This window comes from Ovis aries, chromosome 21 (assembly GCF_016772045.2).
Source record: "Ovis aries strain OAR_USU_Benz2616 breed Rambouillet chromosome 21, ARS-UI_Ramb_v3.0, whole genome shotgun sequence".
Lineage (NCBI taxonomy): Eukaryota > Metazoa > Chordata > Mammalia > Artiodactyla > Bovidae > Ovis > Ovis aries.
In genome coordinates this window covers 20087259-20106811 of record NC_056074.1, presented here as the reverse complement: position 1 = coordinate 20106811, position 19553 = coordinate 20087259, and the positions used below count along the sequence as shown (strand labels likewise).

The window sequence follows — 19553 nt, the reverse complement described above, 5'->3', positions numbered from 1 at the left end:
TATTTATTAACATAGCTTTATCATAGGTCCTAATATCTGGAAGAATTCCACTTTGTTAGCTCCCCAATATAGAGTTCTTTTTGGTGAATCTTTCCTTGGGAAATAATCCAAAGTATGTAAAATAGCTAATATTTATCACATTATTTATAAAATTAAAACTACCTCACATAAATTATCATTTATTTATCAAGACATAAGTATTAAACAGCCCTTAAAATGAATAACCAGATTAGATAAAGATTCAAGGATGACAGACCTTGCAATCAGCAATTCCTTAGGTAATAAAATGTTTAAAATGTGAGGGGAAGAGAAATAGACCTACACAGAGTGAAAAAGGCCAAAATCAGAAAAGCAGAAATTTTGAAGTTTCTGAAAGACAAAAAACAGATGAGATTGAATTGAAAAATATACAAGAACACAGCCCAAGGAAAATACAGAGTTTTATAAAGGATAAGACTGATAAAAATATATAAATGATCCCATAGTAGTTATATAGAGAGGAATGATCTTCTTGAGTTAATAGATTCATCATCTTGTGTTAATATTAGGAAAAGGCCCTGTATGAAACATCAGAGTAATGAATTAGGAAGCCTTCAAGTGCTTGGCCAAGTGTCACTTCTACTCCCTATTACCCTAACTCAACTGTTAGGGGCAGTGATATTAGACTCCAACTTAAAGCCCCAATTGTACTATCAATTCTGGTACAAAGAACTCCCAGAGGAGCTTGGGACATGAGAAGAAAAAATAAGTTATAAGCCATTGTCCCTCTCCCTGAGGGAATAAGGAGCTCTCATACCCAGGAGGTGCAGTACCTATAACTCTACACAACCCCACCTTCTGCATCTTCCCCCAAACAGCAAGGGAAAGATTCCTTCCATTACCAGAGTCTGTATCTGCATTGAGAAAAACTCTGTGTGTGTGTGTGTGTGTCTGTGTGTTTTTAGTCGCTCAGTCATGTCTGACTCTTGCAACCCGATGGACTGTAGCCTGCCAGGCTCTTTTGTCTATGGGGATTCTCCAGGCAAGAATACTAGAGTAGGTTGCTATGCCCTTCTCCTGAGAAAAAGTTAAATTGTGATTTTGAAAAATGTGGAAAGCATACATTTCTGAAAGGTGTATCTATGCTTACCTCATAGGTTTATTATATTCTCTCACGGTGTCCTTTTGGCATGGAGGATGGGAAGAAAAGGTTTGGCATTGAAAGACTGCTAAATTCTAACACTTACTCATCTGCCTTTCCACTCCATGATGTAAGTATATGCTTGGTTTAGAAATACTGAGCCTGTTTTTGCTTTCCCACATGCAGAGGCTTACTTGTTGGGAGACAGAATCTTCCATTTGCTTCCTCTTTCATGACAGGTTGCTTAATCTCACTTATGTTGGGGGAAATCCCTTGGATTCCCTAGGTCCAAGCTGAGAACTATGCTAAACACATAGTTAAAACCTCTCCACATTGAGGTTTCAATGGAAATTTATTAAAACATCTTTACATTTGTACATGAGTTTTTTTTAGAACCCATATTGAAAATGGACGTTATATTATTAATAAAAGAACATTTTAGAACATAGCTTTTGAACATTTATATTCAGATTCATCAGATCTTTTCTTTTCATGCTTGTAAACTTTTGAAGTTGTAAAGGATTTAAATTGCATGCATTCTTGAACTCATTCATCAAATGTACAGTTGGTTTTAGTTACAGCGTAAAAAATTCCATGGACAGAGGCGTCTGGTGGGCTACAGTCCACGGAGTTGCAAAGAGACAGACATGACTGAGCAACAGAGCACGCATCTTTGCAGAGCATTCTGTTAGGTATTATTGGAACACACCATGAATCCAGGCTCGCAGGCTAGGAATTTCTGGGAAGTAAAGCATAAATACAAATGCAAAACAAGCTAAAGACTTCAGTCCATAAGAAAGATTCAAATAACTGAGATTGTGCAGAAGGATTCCTTGGGCCTGGCAGATCATGTTGAGTTCAACAAAGAAGTGACATTTAGATCATGCAACCATTCACCCAAACCTACACCTTGACTTGTCAACCAAGACAGCCTAGTTTCTGGGGGTATCTGAGAGAAATCTTTCCTTTTGGATATTTAGCATTTGAATTTCATCACCTGTTATCAGCAGGCATCATTTGGCTAAATTCATGTGAACTACTTAAGGATCATTTCCTGGAGCTTTGCTTTCTTTTGTTCCTGTTTAACTCTTCCACACTTATAAAGACTTTTTGATGATGATCTCTTTTTGATAAACACATACCTTTAGAATATAGAAGAATTAGGTATTTCTGTTTAAACAAGTGGCATCTTAATCATTGCCCATGTTTTTGAAAATTATATTGCTCTCATGGTTTCCAAAAGCCCAAAGGCAACCTCTCTCTTTTTCAGCTATTCTCTGTCAATATTTATTCAAGTGTTAGCTGTTGACTCTAAGTCTGTTCAACATTAGCTAGTTGATTATCTTTTCTATGTTAGCTACAAGGGTATAGAGGAATTTTCCGCAATGAGTGGCAATTCTCAATACAAGTATCAATTGAGGTGAATTTAACTTGTTTTAGAGAAACTCCCCACATACCCCCCACCACACACACATATTTTTTTCCCCTGGGCCCAAGAACTTCTAGGGGATAATGTATTTTAAACAATGCCAAGACATTTGATCAAGTAGAGAGATCTATAGTAGTTCAATAAACACTTTGCAATGCAGTCTTCTTCACCAATGGGTTCATTCTTTTTTGTGTGTGTGTGAAGATTTTAAAAAATATTTTCAGTTCCTAGCAAGCAGAAAAATCAGAGTTTCGTTGACTTTCATCTTTTTAAAAAATATTATCTATATTTATTTGTGGTTGCGCTGGGTCATTCTTGCTGCAAACAGGCTTTCTCTGGTTGTGGCAAGTGGGGGCTACCCTTTGCTACCCTTTGTTGTGGGGCGCAGGCTTCTCATTGTGGTAGCTTCTCTTGTTTCAGAGCATAGGCTCGAGGTGCCCAGGCTGTAGTAGCTGCAACACATGGGGTAGTCGCGGCAGAGTGTGGGCTCTTGGGCATGCAGGCTTCAGCAGTTGCTACACACAGGCTCAGTAGTTGTGGCTTGTGGGCACTATAGCTTGTGGGCTTTAGTAGTTGCGGCACATGGGCTCAGGAGTTGTGGCACGTGGGCCTAGTTGCTCCACAACATGCTTCAGGGACCATGGATCAAAGGGCTGTCCTCTTCTTTGGCAGGCAGATCCTTATCCACTGTGCCACCAGGAAGTTGCTTTCGTTTTGTTTTTTTTTTTTTTCTCAAAGATTTTGAGGATTGTTTGTTTTCAGGACATTGATTCTTTTCTAACTATCAAACTGTCTTCAGTAACCAGCAATTTTAATCCATACATCTAGCCTTCTTGTAGAGTCCTCCATGCTCTCTAGAAAATCAGTCTTACTAGGCTGTTGCTAGAGAGAGCTATCATTTACTGTTAATTTTTACCTCTTTTTCTTTATTCTCTCCTCAATACAGATTTAGGTACTAGACTTTTCCCTTATGTGCTTTAAAGAAACTTTTTTTTTTTTAAGATATCCAAATAGGCTACTTTTTTCTTTTTTCTTTGTAATTTCTCAAGATTCAGTAGGACTAGCTACAGGAGACGAAAGTTGGAATCTGGATGATATAAAATTTTGTACCTTGTCATGTGAGTTTAATTTTAAATTAGGTGTTTGCTCCATGTTGTCTTCAGCAGTTTGCTTTTCTAGGCAAACAGTTAAGGAAACAACATTGAACAAATATATATAGATAGTGCTCTGCATCGGTACTCAGCACTCAGTCAGGTCCTACGCTCTGCAACCCCATGGACTGTAGCCCACCAGTCTCCTCTGTCCTTGGAATTTTTCAGGCAAGAATACTAGAGTGGGTTGCCTTTTCCTACTCCAGGAAATCTTCCCAACCCAGGGATCAAGCTTGTATCTCCTGAATTTTCTGCACTGGACGGCAGATTCTTTACTGCTGCACCATCTGAGAAGCCCTAGGCAGAGCTCTGCTAAAACCTAATTAACTTTATATAAATAAGGCTACTTGGATCTTACCTGGTGGTTCAGTGGTAAATAACCCACCTGCCAATACAGGAGACATGATTCAGTCCCTTGGTGGGGAAGTTCCCCTGGAGAAGGAAATGGCAACCCATTCCAGTATTCTTGCCTGAGAAATCCGAAGGGAAGAAGAGCCGGGTGGGCTACAGTCCATACACAACTTAGCAACTAAACAATAGTAAGGCTACTTGGTACCTAAAAATGGGGGAGGAACTTATATGTGAAATAATGTTGAGGCTCTGAAGTGCCTTTGACTGTGTGGCTCACAACAAACTGTGGAAAATTCCTAAAGAGATGGGAATACCAGACCACCTTCCCTGCCTCCTGAGAAATCTGTATGCAGGTCAAGAAGCGACAGAACGAGGCATGCAGCAACAGACTGGTTCCAAATTGGGAAAGGTATACATCAAGCCTGTATATTGTCACCATTATTTAACTTATATGCAGAGTACATCATGTCCAATGCCAGGCTGGATGAAGCACAAGCTGGAATCAAGATTGCTGGGAGAAATATGAATAATCTCAGATATGCAGATGACACCACTGTTATGGCAGAAAGAGGAGAGAAACTAAAGAGCCTCATGATAAAAGGGAAAGAGGGGAATGAAAAAGCTAGCTAAAACTAAACATTCAAAAAAACTAAGATAATGGCATCTGGTCCCATCACTTCATGGCAAATAGATGGCAAAACAGTAGAAACGGTGACGGACTATTTCCTTGGGCTCCAAAATCGCTGCAGATGGTGATTGCAGCCATGAAATTTAAAGATACTTGCTCCTTGAAAGAAAAGCTATGATCAACCTAGACAGCATATTAAAAAGTACAGACATTATTTTGCCAACAAAGGTCTGTCTAGTCAAAGCTATGGTTTTTCCAGTAGTCATGTACGGATGTGGGAGTTGAACCATAAAGAAAGCTGATAGCTGAAGAATTGATGCTTTTGGACTGTGGTGCTGGAGAAGACTCTTGAGAGTCCCTTGGACTGCAAGGAGATCCAACCAGTCAATCCTAAACTAAATCAGTCCTGAATACTCATTGGAAGGACTGATGACGAAGCTGAAGCTCCAGTATGCTTATGTTCTCCAATATGCTTCAGTATGTGAAGAACTGACTCATTGGAAAAGACCCTGATGCTGGGAAAGATTGAAGGCATGAGGAGAAGGGGAGGGCAGAGGATGAGATGGTTGGATGGCATCAGCAACTCAATGGATATGAGTTTGAGCAAGCTCTGGGAGATGGTGATGGACAGGGAAGCCTGGCTTGCTGCAGTCCATGGATTCCCAAAGAGTCTGGTATAACTTAGCGACTAAACTGAACTGAACTGAAGTGCTAAAAGTCTGTTTTATATATTTTAATTAAGTTTTGGGGGGAAATGAGTATCAATGATAGCCAGTGACTTTGGATCATTCACTAACTTTGCTTGAGGTTGTTTTTTTCATCAATAAAATTAAAAAGTCAGCGTGTTTTCAATGTCCCAGCCAGTTATAGTTGTAGGAATCCCTAAGCTATGACTGTTGGAACTTGAGTAGGAATGAAAGGAGCATTCCACATCAAAGGAGCAGCTTGAGTTAAGCCAGCCCTAGGCTTCCACTTGTGGTTTTAGATAACCTGGTGTGAGAATTTAATAAATAAAGCACTGTTATTTTCATTTGTTACAGAGTGTAGCAAATATACTACGCTCTATAATACACTAAAGTGAAAGTGAAAGTCGCTCAGTCGTGTCCAGTTCTTTGCGATCCCATGGACTATACCCTCCATGGAATTCTCCAGGCCAGAATACTGGAGTAGGTAGCCATTCCCTTCTCCAGGGGATCTTCCCAACCCAGGGATTGAACCCGGGTCTCCCGCATTGGAGGCAGATTCTTTCCCAGCTGAACTATCAGGGGAGCCTGTAATATACTAAATGATACAGTAATTTACATAGATGGAATATGAAAATCCAAATTGAAAAATGAAAAAGAACATTTGCCTCATTCACTCACCTTCTTATAAAAGCAGTGCTCCTTCATTATCCTTTGTCTTTTGTTTTGCTGTTCAGTAATTTCTTCTTGCCTACTGTAGGGTCAATATTGGAAGGCATCAGAACCTCCTAATCCTGTCAATCAAAGGAACATACTCTACCAGAACTGGGCTCGGTTTTCTTATTTTTACAAGGAGCAGCCTTTTAATTTGATTAGGTAAGTTTCTTACACAAATTCAAACTGATTAAAACTTGATTATGTCCTTTTTATTCACAATGGCATCACATTCCATTCTTTTTACTATTTTCACCCACTGTATTTCCCATCTGCCCAGTTTTGTATCTAAACTATCATTTAGTCATTCATTTGTGAGAAAAACACTGTTGTGAGAATAGTCTTAACCACTATGCAGAGATAGCTCGATGGTTCAGAGGTTAGGCCTTAGTTTTTAGGTAGATTAGGTTCAAATCCAAGTTCTTTCTCTTAGAAACATATAAACAAGTTCAAGTTATTTAACCTCTAGGAGACTCACATGTAAAACAGGAATAACAATAGTGCTTTCCCTTTGGGGTAATTTGATAATTAAATGATATATGTATGTTTTTTAGAATGGGGTTAGCACTTAGTGTTTAATATGTTTATTTTTTGTTCATTTGTTTTTCTCTGGGTCCAGGAATTTAGAAGATAACAGAAAAGCTGTATATAGTTTGTATATATCGATCTCAGCTGTGAAGGCAGTTGTTCTGTTATTTCAATTCTTAGTTTCATTCGCTTTGCAAGAAGACTCTGGTTGCAGGTTCTTGCTTTGCACCATAACAATACTACATACATACAGGGGGTTAGGAGACTCCTGCTATGGTTTCAGTAAAGAACCAATCAGATGACAGAACCCCTGGTCATGGTATTTTTACTCAACGATTTATGTTTTAACTGCTCTGCTTGCACAGCATCACAGCCTCTTTTTCATAAGACCGATTTGGATATGTATATGCAAGTCAACTGAAATGTTATTCCAATAGTTTCATTAAAGGCAAATAAGAGGGAAAATTTTTAAGAATAAGTAAAAGACAGCTAGTATATAAAAAATGGTTTCTATAAATCATTATATGAACTCTTCATTGGATGGATATTTTAGTTGTCCTGATTAGTAGTCATTTAATTTCTTAAGTTATAAAAGTAGGACATGTGTCTGAAAAAATTCTAAGCAATAAAGATGTGTGCAAAGTTTTAAGTGAAATTCCACCTCCCTTAAACTCCACCAAAGTAACTGTGCTTGATTTGATGATAGCCATTCAGCTTTATTTTTATGAGCATGTAAAACAACATACATACACAAACTTTTTTTTCCTGGAACATGGGAATCTTTACTTACTTTTTTGCTAAGATTTTATCACTAAATAATGTATTGTTCATATACTTCCCTGTGAATGCACCCAGATCTATCTTCTGCTTTTTAACAGAACACGGAGTACCATATTATAAATTTTGCATAACTCTTTTATCTATTTTTCTTTGGAGAAAGATTAGGCTGTTTCAAATTTTCGCTATTACAGTCAGTGTTGTTAAGAACATTTGCAGACATTGTTTTCAGAGAATGTTTTCATAGTATACTTCCAAATAAGCAAGGTTGTCAGAATGAGGCTTACATATTTTACATTGTTGAAAATATATTGAGAGTACTTAGCTGTCTACAGATATTTCTGCTATAAATATTCCCCAAAGGTGTATACTTATAACCTTTGATATAGACAAACACATTACATCTAAGATCAGTACCTTGTTAGCACTTTCTGATTTTCTTTTAGAACAAAGTGGAAGCTCAGATATTTCATCAGATAGCAGCACCTAACTTAAAAATAACTTTTAAAAGTTTTTCATCATATTATAGCTTTTCATTTATAGCAAATTGTACTGCTTTTCCATTTCAGTAATGAGATAATCTTTAAAATAAAGTTAAAATTTTAACAAAAATTATGTAAAGAATTAATGAGTAGGTGTGAAGTGTTTAACCAAGTAAATCAAAAAGACAGGAAAGAAAACACCATGTTATCACAGAGAAAGGAATTGCAGAAAGCAGTTATTATCCTTAAGGTTGCTTCTCAGTGATTATGTAGGACAGTATCCTTATTCTTACTAATAGACAATAAAGTATTTAAGTTACAGGACCATGAAGTACGTATTCAAACTACTTATTTGTAAGTAATTCAAATATATATATACAGCCACCCACTCTAGTATTCTTAGGCTTCCCTGGTGACTCAGACGGTAAAGAATCCACCTGCAATGCGGAAAACCTGGGTTTGATCCCTGGGTCGGGAAGATTCCCTGGAGTAGGGCATGGCAACCCACTCCCGTATTGTTGCCTGGAGAATCCCCATGGACAGTGTGTATACACACACACACACACACACACACACACACATGCACGCATGCACGCACATGTGTGTGTTAGTTACTTAGTTGTGTCCGACTCTTTGTGACCCCATGGACTGTAGCCTGCCAGGCTCCTCTGTCCATGGCATTCTCCAGGCAAGAATACTAGAGTGAATTGCCATTTTCTTTCCCAGGGGATCTTCCGGACCCAGGGATCAAACCCTGGTCTCCTGCCTTGCAGGAAGATTCTTTACCATCTGAGCTATAGGGAAGTTCATACACACATATATATGGGGTAATATATGAAGTGAGGTAAAATGCAGTGGAATAATATTTTATTTATAATGAAAGAATTAAAGGGTACATAGGTATTATTTGAATTATTCTTGCAACTTTACCTCTATATTTGAAATTATTTCCAAAGAAATATTTAATAAAAGGAGAGTCCTGAAATAGATCCATATATGTATAGATAGATAGATTTCCAATAAAAGTGCCTGTTGTTCATTGGCGGAAGCATAGTCCTTTCAAAATATGATAGTAAAACAAGTGGCTATCTACATGAAAAGCATGAATCTTGATTCTTTCCTGTATAAAAATTTAAACTAACTTGAAATAGATAAGATAACTAATTATAAGGACTACAACTACAAAACTTCTAGAACATATAGGAGAAAACTGTGGTCTGGAGTTAGGCATGGACTTTTGAGATAAAATGCAAAAAGCACAGTTTTAAAAACATACATTTAATTTCAAAAATTAGAATGTATGCTCTTTAAAAAACACTATTACAGAAATAAAGAGCAAACCATAGGCTGGAGAAAATGCTTGCACAACACACATATCAGTAAAGGACTTTTATCCAAAATATTTAAGGAACTTTTACGACTCAATGATAAGAATAAAATGGAAAAAAAAAAGATTATAAAAGATTTGTCAGCAAAGAAATATGTTTATGGATTGCCAGTAAGTATGTCCAAAGATGTTGTTGCTGTTCAGTCGCTAAGTTGTGACTCTCTGCAACCCCATGACCGCAGCAGTCCAGGCTTCTCTGTCTTCGACAATCTCCTGCAGTTTGCTCCAGTTCATGTCCATTGAGTCGGTCAAGCTATCTCACCATCTCATCCTCTGCTGCCCCCTTCTCCTTTTGCCTTCAGTTTTCCCCAGCATCAGGGTCTTTTCCAATGAGTCGGCTCTTTGCATCAGGTGGCCAAAGCATTGGTGCTTCAGCAACCGTCCTTCCAGTGAATACTCAGGGTTGATTTCCTTTAGATTGGCTGGTTTGATCTCCTTGCACTCCAAGGAACTCTCCAGAGTTGTACACTATCTTTATTCACTAAGGGTATAACAATTAAAATGCCATTGACCACTGCACACCCACTAGAATAGCTAACATTGAAAAGATTGGCATCAATAAGGGCTGTTAGGGATGTGGGACAACTTGAAATCTCAAAGGTTGGTGACGGTGATACAAAATGGTATAGCAACTTTGAAACAACAATTTTGACAGTTTCTTATAGAGTTGAATATGCACTTTCTATTCAAAGGATAGATCTACTTGTCCCAAAAATATTAATATTATTAAAACGTTTGTCATTGCTATGTGTATCACACATGTTCAGTCACTCAGTGGTGTCTGACTCCTTGCAACCCCATGGGCTGTAGCCTTCCAGGCTCCTCTGTCCATGGCATTCTCCAAGCAAAAATACTAGAGCAGGTTGTCATTTACTCCTCCAGGGGATCTTCCCAACCCAGGGATCGACCCTGTGTCTCCGGCATCTCCTGCACTGGCAGGCAGGTTCTTTATCACTGTGCCACCTGGGAAATCCTTTATCATGTGCTAGATTTCTGTACGTACTCTAGCTGATTTCTGGAAGTTCTATCTATTTAGTTGATCTTGCTAACTATCCATGCACCAGTAGCAGGCTGGTTTTTTTTGTTTAATTTAATTTTTATTTTATATTATGGTTGATTTGCTATATGTTGGTTAGTTTCAAGTGTATAGTGAAGTGATTTGAAGACTGTTTTAATTGTAGTGGCTTAGCTCTAGTGTATTTTAATATCTAGTTGGGCTAATAAGTCATCATAGTCACTGTTTCTTTGTACATTCTACAAGTTTACCCTTTCATATAAACTTGAATCTCAACTTGTCTGTCTTGTTACTAAAAAAGATGGTTGAAAATTGCATTAAGTTTATAAAGTAGCTTAGGTAGGCTGGTAGTCTCATCTTGAGACATTCTAATCACGGAAAAGTTATGTCAAGGGAAAGATGTGTCTTTGTTTAAGCCTACTTTGGGTTTTTTCAAGGGTGTCGTAGAGTTATAAAACCTTCTTAAGTTTAATCCTCAGTACTTAATATTTTTGTTGCTGTTGTAAATTATATATTATATATATTCAAACTATATAATCAGTCATTTTAAGGTAAAACATCAATCTTACTGCTATGCACCTAACCAGGAAATTACTAGGGAACTCATAAACTGATATTCAGATTTTTTATTCTTTTTATTTTGATATTATGCAGTATCATAATAATTGCTATATTCTTCAGCAAAAAAGAAGGGAGAAAAAGCAAGTTTACTCATCTTCTGTGAGTGAACCTAAGGAAGTTGTAAGTAAATTAACAAGGGAATACAATGGAATCATAGTTTAATTTCAGGTTTATAGTAATTTGAAAAGCAGAACAAGGAAAAACAACCATGTAAAAATGTTTATTATCACTGACAAGAAGAGAAGATGGTACAAGCAGAAAGTTCCCTCTTTTGTTAGAAAAGATTAGAAATTTTGAAAACTGAAGGATGGGAGGTTCAATAAAATTAATATTGAGTGAAAAAAATACATACTTTAAAACCTTCTCATTGGGAAATTAAGTTTATGTTTGTGTTATGTAAAAGTTAAACCCTTTATGTTTAGATTTGTGTGTTTTTGAGTGTGGAAATTACAAGTTAATCATAAGTGGTATAATAGATTTATGTATACCATGCTATTAGTGTCCAAGAAGAATCACATCTCTCTGACTAGGAAGCTGTGGAAAGATTTCACATGTTTGGTGAGCTGAACTCTTTATGAATAAGGGAGAAGATTAACCTGTTTTGTGTTTTTTTTTAATTTTTTTTAAAGAAATCTACTTTTCTGAGGCAGAAAAAACCTTGTTCTCTGGGTCTTTGAGGGTTTCCTTAAGGGAAGAGTTAGTTTAAAAAACAACAGCAGAAAAAAGATAACAACTTGATTATAAAATTTGAACATTTGTGCTAACTAATGCTGTAATTTTTTAACTTGTAAAGCAAGAGCTGAGCCCATATATTCTTTGGAATGTTATTGCACACTTATTTTTTATTCCTTGGTTTGTACCCTATCTTACTGTTCTGTACGATCCATCAGAGGTCCAGATTTAGAGGAAGATAAAAGATCATACGTAAAACTACCCTTGTCCATTGTGATGCGAGTACTTTCTTCAATCTTAGAGATAAAGCAGAAATCTTGGCACATATTGTGAATGTGATTTTGATTTGTTAATTGCTAGAAGCATGTTCTGTACTTTATTTCAGAACATTTGAACTCTCTTTAAAACTTCAAAGTTTTTCAAATTACCTGATTATTTAAAAATAAATCTTAACTTTCATTCAGTTGGCTTCTTATTTATATGTGTTGTCTCTTTCAATCCTTACACCAAGTCTATAGATAAGCATCATCCTGCATTTTATGATGTGGAAACTAAAGTTTAGAACACTGAATAACTTACCAAATTTACAGGGCTAGAAGGCAATGAGGCCAAAGCTAGAATACAAGGGTGTCTGAATGGAAAACCAAGACTCTCTGAAGTGCATTATTCTTGCAGCCTCTGATTTTATTTTTACCTTCTTTCACAGGGATTATTATGGAGAAAAAATTGGCATCTATTTTGTCTTTCTCGGATTTTACACAGAAATGCTGTTTTTTGCAGCTGTGGTTGGCTTAGCTTGTTTTATTTATGGTTTATCAACGATTCCTAAGACCTCAAGCAGGTAAGTGCAACTGAGCTGCCCGAACAGAATCTTATGCTAACCAAAATTGTATTTTTCTGGAATTTGTGTCAGAATGTTTTTTATTACAGCAGATAATTAATATTTCTGAAAAAGACCCAAATGCAACAGTTACCTCTCACTTGATACTTTATGGAAAGTCTGTTTAAGAATGGGATCTAAAGATTCTGTTCCTTAAGCATGATGTGATCTACAAAAATTGCTGCTATATTGCCCCAGTCCCATATGTGAAAAATTGTGTAAAGATGTTTCAATAAGAATAGCTTTGGATTTTCACTCAAACACACACTTTTTTTTTTTTTGCTTGGAATGTTTTATTTATCTATTTATTTATTATTAATTAATGTTTATTGCAGTGTAGTTACTTTTCAATGTTGTGCTAGCTTCTGCTGCATCGCAAAATGAATCAGCCATAAGTATATTTACAAATACCCCCTCCCTTTTGGGTTTCCCTTCTGTTTAGGATACCACAGTGTGTTAAGTAGAGTTCCTTGTGCTATGTAGTATGTTCCTATCTGTTGTCTATTTTATACATAGTATCAATAGTGTGTATGAGTCATTCCAACCTCCCAGTTCCTCCCACACCACCCCTTTTCAGGGCTTCTCCAGTAGCACAGCGGTAAAGAATCCGCCTGCAATGCAGGAGCCGTAGGAGAAGTGGGTTTGATTCCTGGGTTGGGAAGATGCCCTGGAGGAGGGCATGGCAACCCACTCCAGTATTCTTGCCTGGAGACTCCCCATGGACAGAGGAGCCTGGCGGGCTAAAGTCCATGGGGTCGCATAGAGTTGGATGCAACTCAGGGGACTTAGCACACCTGCATATCCCTTTCCCCCTTGAGAACAAATGTGTGGATACCAAGCACATCTTTTAAAATAGCATTGCTCTTGGGAATTCCCTGGCAGTCCAGTGGTTAGGACTGTGTACTACCACTATACAAGACATTGTCTCTGTCCCTGGTTGAGGAACTAAGGTTCTTTATGCCATGAGGCATGGAGAAGGAAATGGCAACCCACTCCAGTATTCTTCCCTGGGAAATCCGATGGACAGAGGAACCTGGCAGACTACAGTCCGTGAGGTTGCAAATGAGTTGGACACTTAGCAACTAAGCAACAAATGCCATAAGATGTGGCCAAAACAAAACTCAAAAAAACCCCCACCAAAACCAAAAAACACCCAAGCAACTTTTCTCTTCCTTCTGCAGCATTCAGATCTGTGACCCTGAGATTGGGGGTCAGATTATCATGTGCCCACTCTGTGATGAACTGTGTGACTATTGGAGGCTAAATTCAACCTGTTTGGCTTCTAAGGTATGTATGTATTGTGGTATGCTTGAAGACTTGCAGTTTACTTACTTTTGTATTGCATTTGATACTAAGTAGTCTTTCTGATATTGTTGTTTTGCAGATCTCCCATTTATTTGACAATGAGTCAACAGTGTTCTTTGCCATTTTCATGGGAATTTGGGGTAAGTAAATTGGCAACCCACTGTAGTGCTCTTGCCTGGAGAATCCTGTGGACGGAGGAGCCTGGTGGGCTGCAGTCCATGGGGTCGTGAAGAGTCGGACACAACTGAGCTACTTCACTTTCACTTTTCACTTGCATGCATTGAAGAAGGAAATGGCAACCCACTCCAGTGTTCTGGCCTGGAGAATCCCAGGGATGGCGGAGCCTGGTGGGCTGTCGCCTGTGGGGTTGCACAGAGTCGGACACGACTGATGCGACTTAGCAGCAGCAGCAGCAGCAATAGTTACATAAAAAGAGCTTTTTCTGTGTTATGTGTTATATGGCTATTCATATAACATACATAGTTGGCATACCTCATAAACCAAAAGTAATTTTACATCTTTATGTCTCTGCAAGCATCACTACCTTAACAGAGTCTACATCCGTGCTTGTTAGTCCTTGGTCCAGAAAGGTCCCTATTAATCATCTACTCATTTCTCTGAAAAGCACTTTAATTTTTGAAACTTCATATTTATTCAGATCACATTCTCTCTTAGCACTTTGTAAAAATAAGCTCAATAATTGCTTAATTCAGGAGAATAGATGTTAAGTATTTGGTGGCTGGAGGATATTGAGTCATAGACACAAACTTGAACAAGACTCAGAAATTTCTGAGGGCTCATGTATCAACATTTGAATTTAAGTTCCCTGTGTCAAATTCTACTTGGTTAAAAGCTCCCATACAAAGTGGAATTCCTCTTGATTTTGGAAATGTCCCAGTATCTCTTCTCTTTTGTATTCCGTGGGAAGTAGAAGTGTCATGAAGTTTCTCCCATTGTCAGGGAGGAAAGTATTTCCTGTAAAAGTAACTTGTCAAGAAGAGGCCTAAAGACTTCCAAGACATGTCTCAAAATGTGGGGGACTCCGGGAAAAGGTAGACTTTCTTCTCCCCAATTTAACGAACAGTCTTTAACAAAGCACAAGTATGTGAAAAAATTGGCCAAAGGAGCAGGGTAACTTGATTCAGTCAAAAGGACACCTAAATTTGTGAGGGCGTGTGTGTCTCAGAGGGGGTTATGGGTTTCTGTCACCTCTGCTTAACTGCTTGTCTGAAGAGAAAAGCCCAGATTCAAAGAGAAAATGGGACAGTGAGGTCTCACCCACAATTTTCCAACCTCCTCTGGTTAAGTTAGCGTATGGACATCTCTTCATCATGTGCCAGACAGATCCTGCCTCTGTCATTTATTGGAATCAAATGGATGACAGGTATGTATACAAATTACAGCAGATTAATAATTTTCAATTCTTTCCATTGAGAGAGCTTGTACACCAGCACTAACCTTACACATCATAACAAACAGACGAGCAACCATCCATGGAACACCCAGCAGCGGCAGTGAATGGGGGTGAAGGTGTCTTCATGAGAGTGATTTTGTTTTCTCTGGATAGATGCCTAACAGTGGAATTGCTTCATCACATTATAGTTACATTTCTAATAAGTCACCTTCGTACTGTTTTCCATAATGGCTCTATGCCAATTTATGTTCCTACACAGTGGTTCCCTTTTCTTCAGTTTTGTCCTGCAAACAAATAACCAATTGCCCCAAAACCATTTATAGAAGAAACTATTCTTTCCTCACTAAATATTCTTGGACCCTATGTCAAATATTAATTGACCGTAATACATGGGATTGTTTTTGAGCTCTTGATTGTGTTCTCTAGGTCTGTGTGTTTCTTTTTATGACATGCCAATTGTACCATACTATTTTGATTACTATAGCTTTGTAATATTGAGATCAGGAATATGATGCCTAGTGCTTTGTTCTTTCTCAAGATTGCTTTGTCCATTTGAAGTCTCTTGTGGCCCTATGCAAATTTTAGCATTGTTTTCTCTATTTCTGTGAAAAATAGCATTGGAATTTTGGTAGGAATTGCATTAAATCTGGAGATCACTTGGGCAGTAGGGACATTTTTATATTAATTCCTCCAATCTATGAGCATGGACTATCTTTCCATTTGTTTCTATCTTCAATTTCTTTCATCAATGTCTTATATTATATAGTGTACATATCTTTCACTTCCTTAGTTACATTTTCCCCTGGGTATTTTGTTCTTTTTGATGTTATTATAAATGGGAATGTTTTCTTAATTCCTCTTTTTGACAGTAGTGTATAGAAACACAACTGTTTTTAATATATTTATTTTTATCCTGGAACTTGGCTAAATTTATTTATTCTAACAATTTTTTGGTGGAGACTCTAGGATTTTTTTGTAACTTAATGTTATATGAAAATAGAGGCAGTTTTACTTCTTTCCTTTTTTCTTTCTAATTTACGTGTCTTTTTTTTTTTTTTTTTTCCTTTAGTAATTGGTCTGGCTAGACTTCCAGTGCTCAGTTGAATAGAAGTGGCACGAATGGGAATTTTTGTCTTATCCTTGACGATAAAGAAAAAGTTTTCAGCTTTTCACCATTGACTATGATGGTAACTGTGGACCTGTCATGTATAGCCTTATATTGAAATACATTGTATTTATGCCCCTATTTTTGAGAGTTTTTATCATAATGGGTGTTGAATTCTGTTAAATACTGTTTCTGCATTTGTTGAGATGGGTTTAAAAAAAATCATTTATTTTGTTGATATACCATGTTGATCAATTTATGAGTATTGAACTATCCTTATATCCCTGGAATAAATCTCATTTGATCATGGTGTATGATTCTTTTAATATATTGCTGAATTTGATTTGTTACTGTTTTGTTAAGGTTCTGTGAATCTACATTCATCAAGTGTAATTTCCTTTACCTGTATTGTCTTTGTTTGACTTTGGTGTAAGGGTAATGATGCCTCATAAAATGAGTTTGGAAGGTTTCTTTCCCTTTCTAGGTTCTGGAAGAATTTGAGAAGGATTATTTCTTCTTGACCTATATTATAGAATTCACCATTAAAGCTTTGAGGCCTGGACCTTCATTTGTGGGGAAGTTTTTGATATCCTTAATATTTTCTGTTCGTTCTTGATTCGGTTTCAGTAGGTTGTATGTTTCTAGGACTTTATCCATTTCTTCTAGGATATCCACTTTGTTGCCGTATAATTGTTCATAGTAGCCTGTTATGATCCTTAGTATTTCTGCCATGTCAGGTGCATCAGTTCAGTTCAGTCGCTCAGTCTTGTCTGACTCTTCGAGACCCCATGAACTGCAGCACGCCAGGGCTCCCTGTCTGTCACCAATTCCCGGAGCGTGCTCAAACTCATGTCCATCAAGTCGGTGATGCATCACCGACTACATCAGGAGCATGTCTCCTATTTAACTTCTAATTTTATTTATTTGAACCTTATCTTTTTCTCTTGGTAATTATGGCTAAAGGTTTTTTATTTATCTTTTCGTTGATCTTTTCTGTTGTCGTTTGTCCCTATTTTGTTTATTTACACTCTGATCTTTGTTATTTCGTTACTTCAACTACCTTTGCTTAGTTCTTTTTCTAGTTCCTTAAGGTCTAAAGTTGGCTTGTTTATTTTAGCTTTTTCTTGTTTCTTAATGAAGACGTTTATCCCTCTGAACTTCCCTCCTAGAACTGCCTCTGGTATATCTCATAAGTTTTTGTGTATTGTATGTCTAGTTTTATTTGTCTGAAGATACTTGTTGATTTCTCTTTTCATTTTCCTAAGGCACATTGTTTGTTCAGTAGCATGCCCTTTATTCTCCATATATTTGTGAATTTTCCAGTTTTTGTTTTTCATATAATTCTAGTTTATACCATTGCGGTCAGAAAAGATACTTGATATGATTTCAAACTTTTAAAATTTATTGGCTTGTTTTGTGATGGCAATATATGACCTTTTCTGGAGAGCATTCCATGTGCACTTAGAAGAATATTTATTCTGCTACTGTTGGATGGAATGCACTGTAAGTGCCTGTTAAGTCCTTTTAGCTTAACAGTAAAAGTAATTTAGTGAAAAAGTAATTGCAATTTTGGACAGTGAATTTTAAATCATTATAACTAGGTTCAAACACATCTTTATTAATCAAATAGGAACCATTACAATCAACACATTTTTGCCAACAAGAAATAAGATTGTTTATTCCTGTAGTGTAAAAACTCATGATTCAGATTTTGATGAATTCTTGGAAAGCATTTTCTACCTCCTGATGGTTATGGAAGCATTTTGCCTGCAAAAAGTTGTTGAGATGCTTGAAGAAGTGATAGTCGGTTGGCGAGAGGTCAGGTGAATATGGCGGATGAGAGAAAACTTCATAGCCCTATTTGTTCAACTTTTGAAGGGTTGGTTGTGTCACATTCAGTCAAGCATTATCATGGAGAAGAACTGGCCTTTTTCTGTTGACCAATACTGGCTGCAAGTGTAGTATTTGGTGCATCTCATCGATTTGCTGAGCATAGTTCTCAGATATAATGGTCTCTCTGGGATTCAGAAAACTGTAATGGATCAGATGGGCAGCAGACCACCAAACAGTGACCATGACTTTTTTTTTGGTGTAAGCTTGGTTTCAGGAAGTGCTTTGGCGCTTCTTCTTAGACCAGTCACTGAGTTGTACAAAATTCGCTTTTTGTCACATGTCGCAATCTGATCGAGAAATGGTTCATTGTTGTTGCATAGAACAAGAGAATATGACACTTCAAAATGACAACTTTTCTGATTTGTGGTCAGCTCATGAGGCACCCACTTATAGAACTTTTTCACCTTTCCAGTTTGCTTCAAATGCCAAACAAGTGAAGAATGGTGGACTTGAGTTCTTTGCAACAATTTTGTTAATTGTTTTGTAATTCCTTTGTTCCTTTCTTCCTCTGTTGCCTTCTTCTTTGTGGGTATGATAATTGTCTGTAATGTTATGCTCAGATTCCTATATCTTTTGCATGTCTTTTATGGGGTTTTGCTCTGTGATTACAAAGGGGTAAAACATCTTGTAATTATATCATTCTATTGCAAGCTAAGACAAATTAATTTGAAATACATATAAAGCTCTATAATTTTACTTTCTGTCCTGTTTTATGTTTTGATGTTGCAGTTTATATCTTTTTAGTGTATCCTTTAACAATTATTGTATATATATATAATCAATTATTATAGTTATACAATTTTATTGTAGTTAGAGTTATTTTTACTACTTTTGCCTTTTAACCTTCATAATAAATTTACAAGTGATTTACCCACCACCATTGTAACATTAGAGTATTTTAAATTTAACTATATATCTACCTTTACCAGTGACATTCATACTTTCATATGTTTTCATTTTAAAGAGGTCCCTTTAACATTTCTTCAAAAGCCACTCTAATTGTGATAAACCTTCCACTTTTACTTGTCTGGAAAACTTTCTAGGTAGAGTATTCTGGGTCCTCAGGTTTTGTTTTGTTTTGTTTTTTCCCAGTATTTAAACTCTGTGCTGCTCCCTTCTGGTCTGCTAAAAGTCTTATAAGTGTTGCCTTGTACATGACTTGGTTTTCTCTTCCTGCTTATAAAATTCTCTCTTTTTCTTTAACTTGTGAAGTTTTCATTATAATGTTTCTCAGTGTGTTTCTCTTTGTTTTCATCTTTTTTTTGGAACTCACTGGGTTTCCTAAATCTGATATTTTTTTCCCCCTATGTTAAGAGAAGTTTTTACCCATTATTTGAATATGTTCTCTCTCTTTTCGCTTTCTGGGACCTCCTCTAATGCAAATGTTTGTCTGCCTGA

At 36.9% G+C, this 19553-nt stretch overlaps 1 protein-coding gene across 7 annotated transcripts in view; it reads left to right on the top strand.

The window, feature by feature from the left end:
* ANO5 (anoctamin 5) overlaps positions 1-19553 on the top strand; it is a 97194-nt gene that overhangs the window by 42365 nt on the left and 35276 nt on the right. For all 7 annotated transcript variants that reach the window (XR_006057395.2, XM_060404231.1, XM_060404229.1 and 4 more), the window contains 5 exons: positions 1137-1250; positions 6123-6238; positions 12265-12399; positions 13620-13725; positions 13823-13883. Coding sequence is in view for 6 of the 7 variants with exons in the window: in XM_060404231.1 (XP_060260214.1) it covers positions 1137-1250; positions 6123-6238; positions 12265-12399; positions 13620-13725; positions 13823-13883 (532 nt within the window). In the remaining variant the exon portion in view is untranslated. The remainder of the gene's footprint in view (positions 1-1136; positions 1251-6122; positions 6239-12264; positions 12400-13619; positions 13726-13822; positions 13884-19553) is intronic.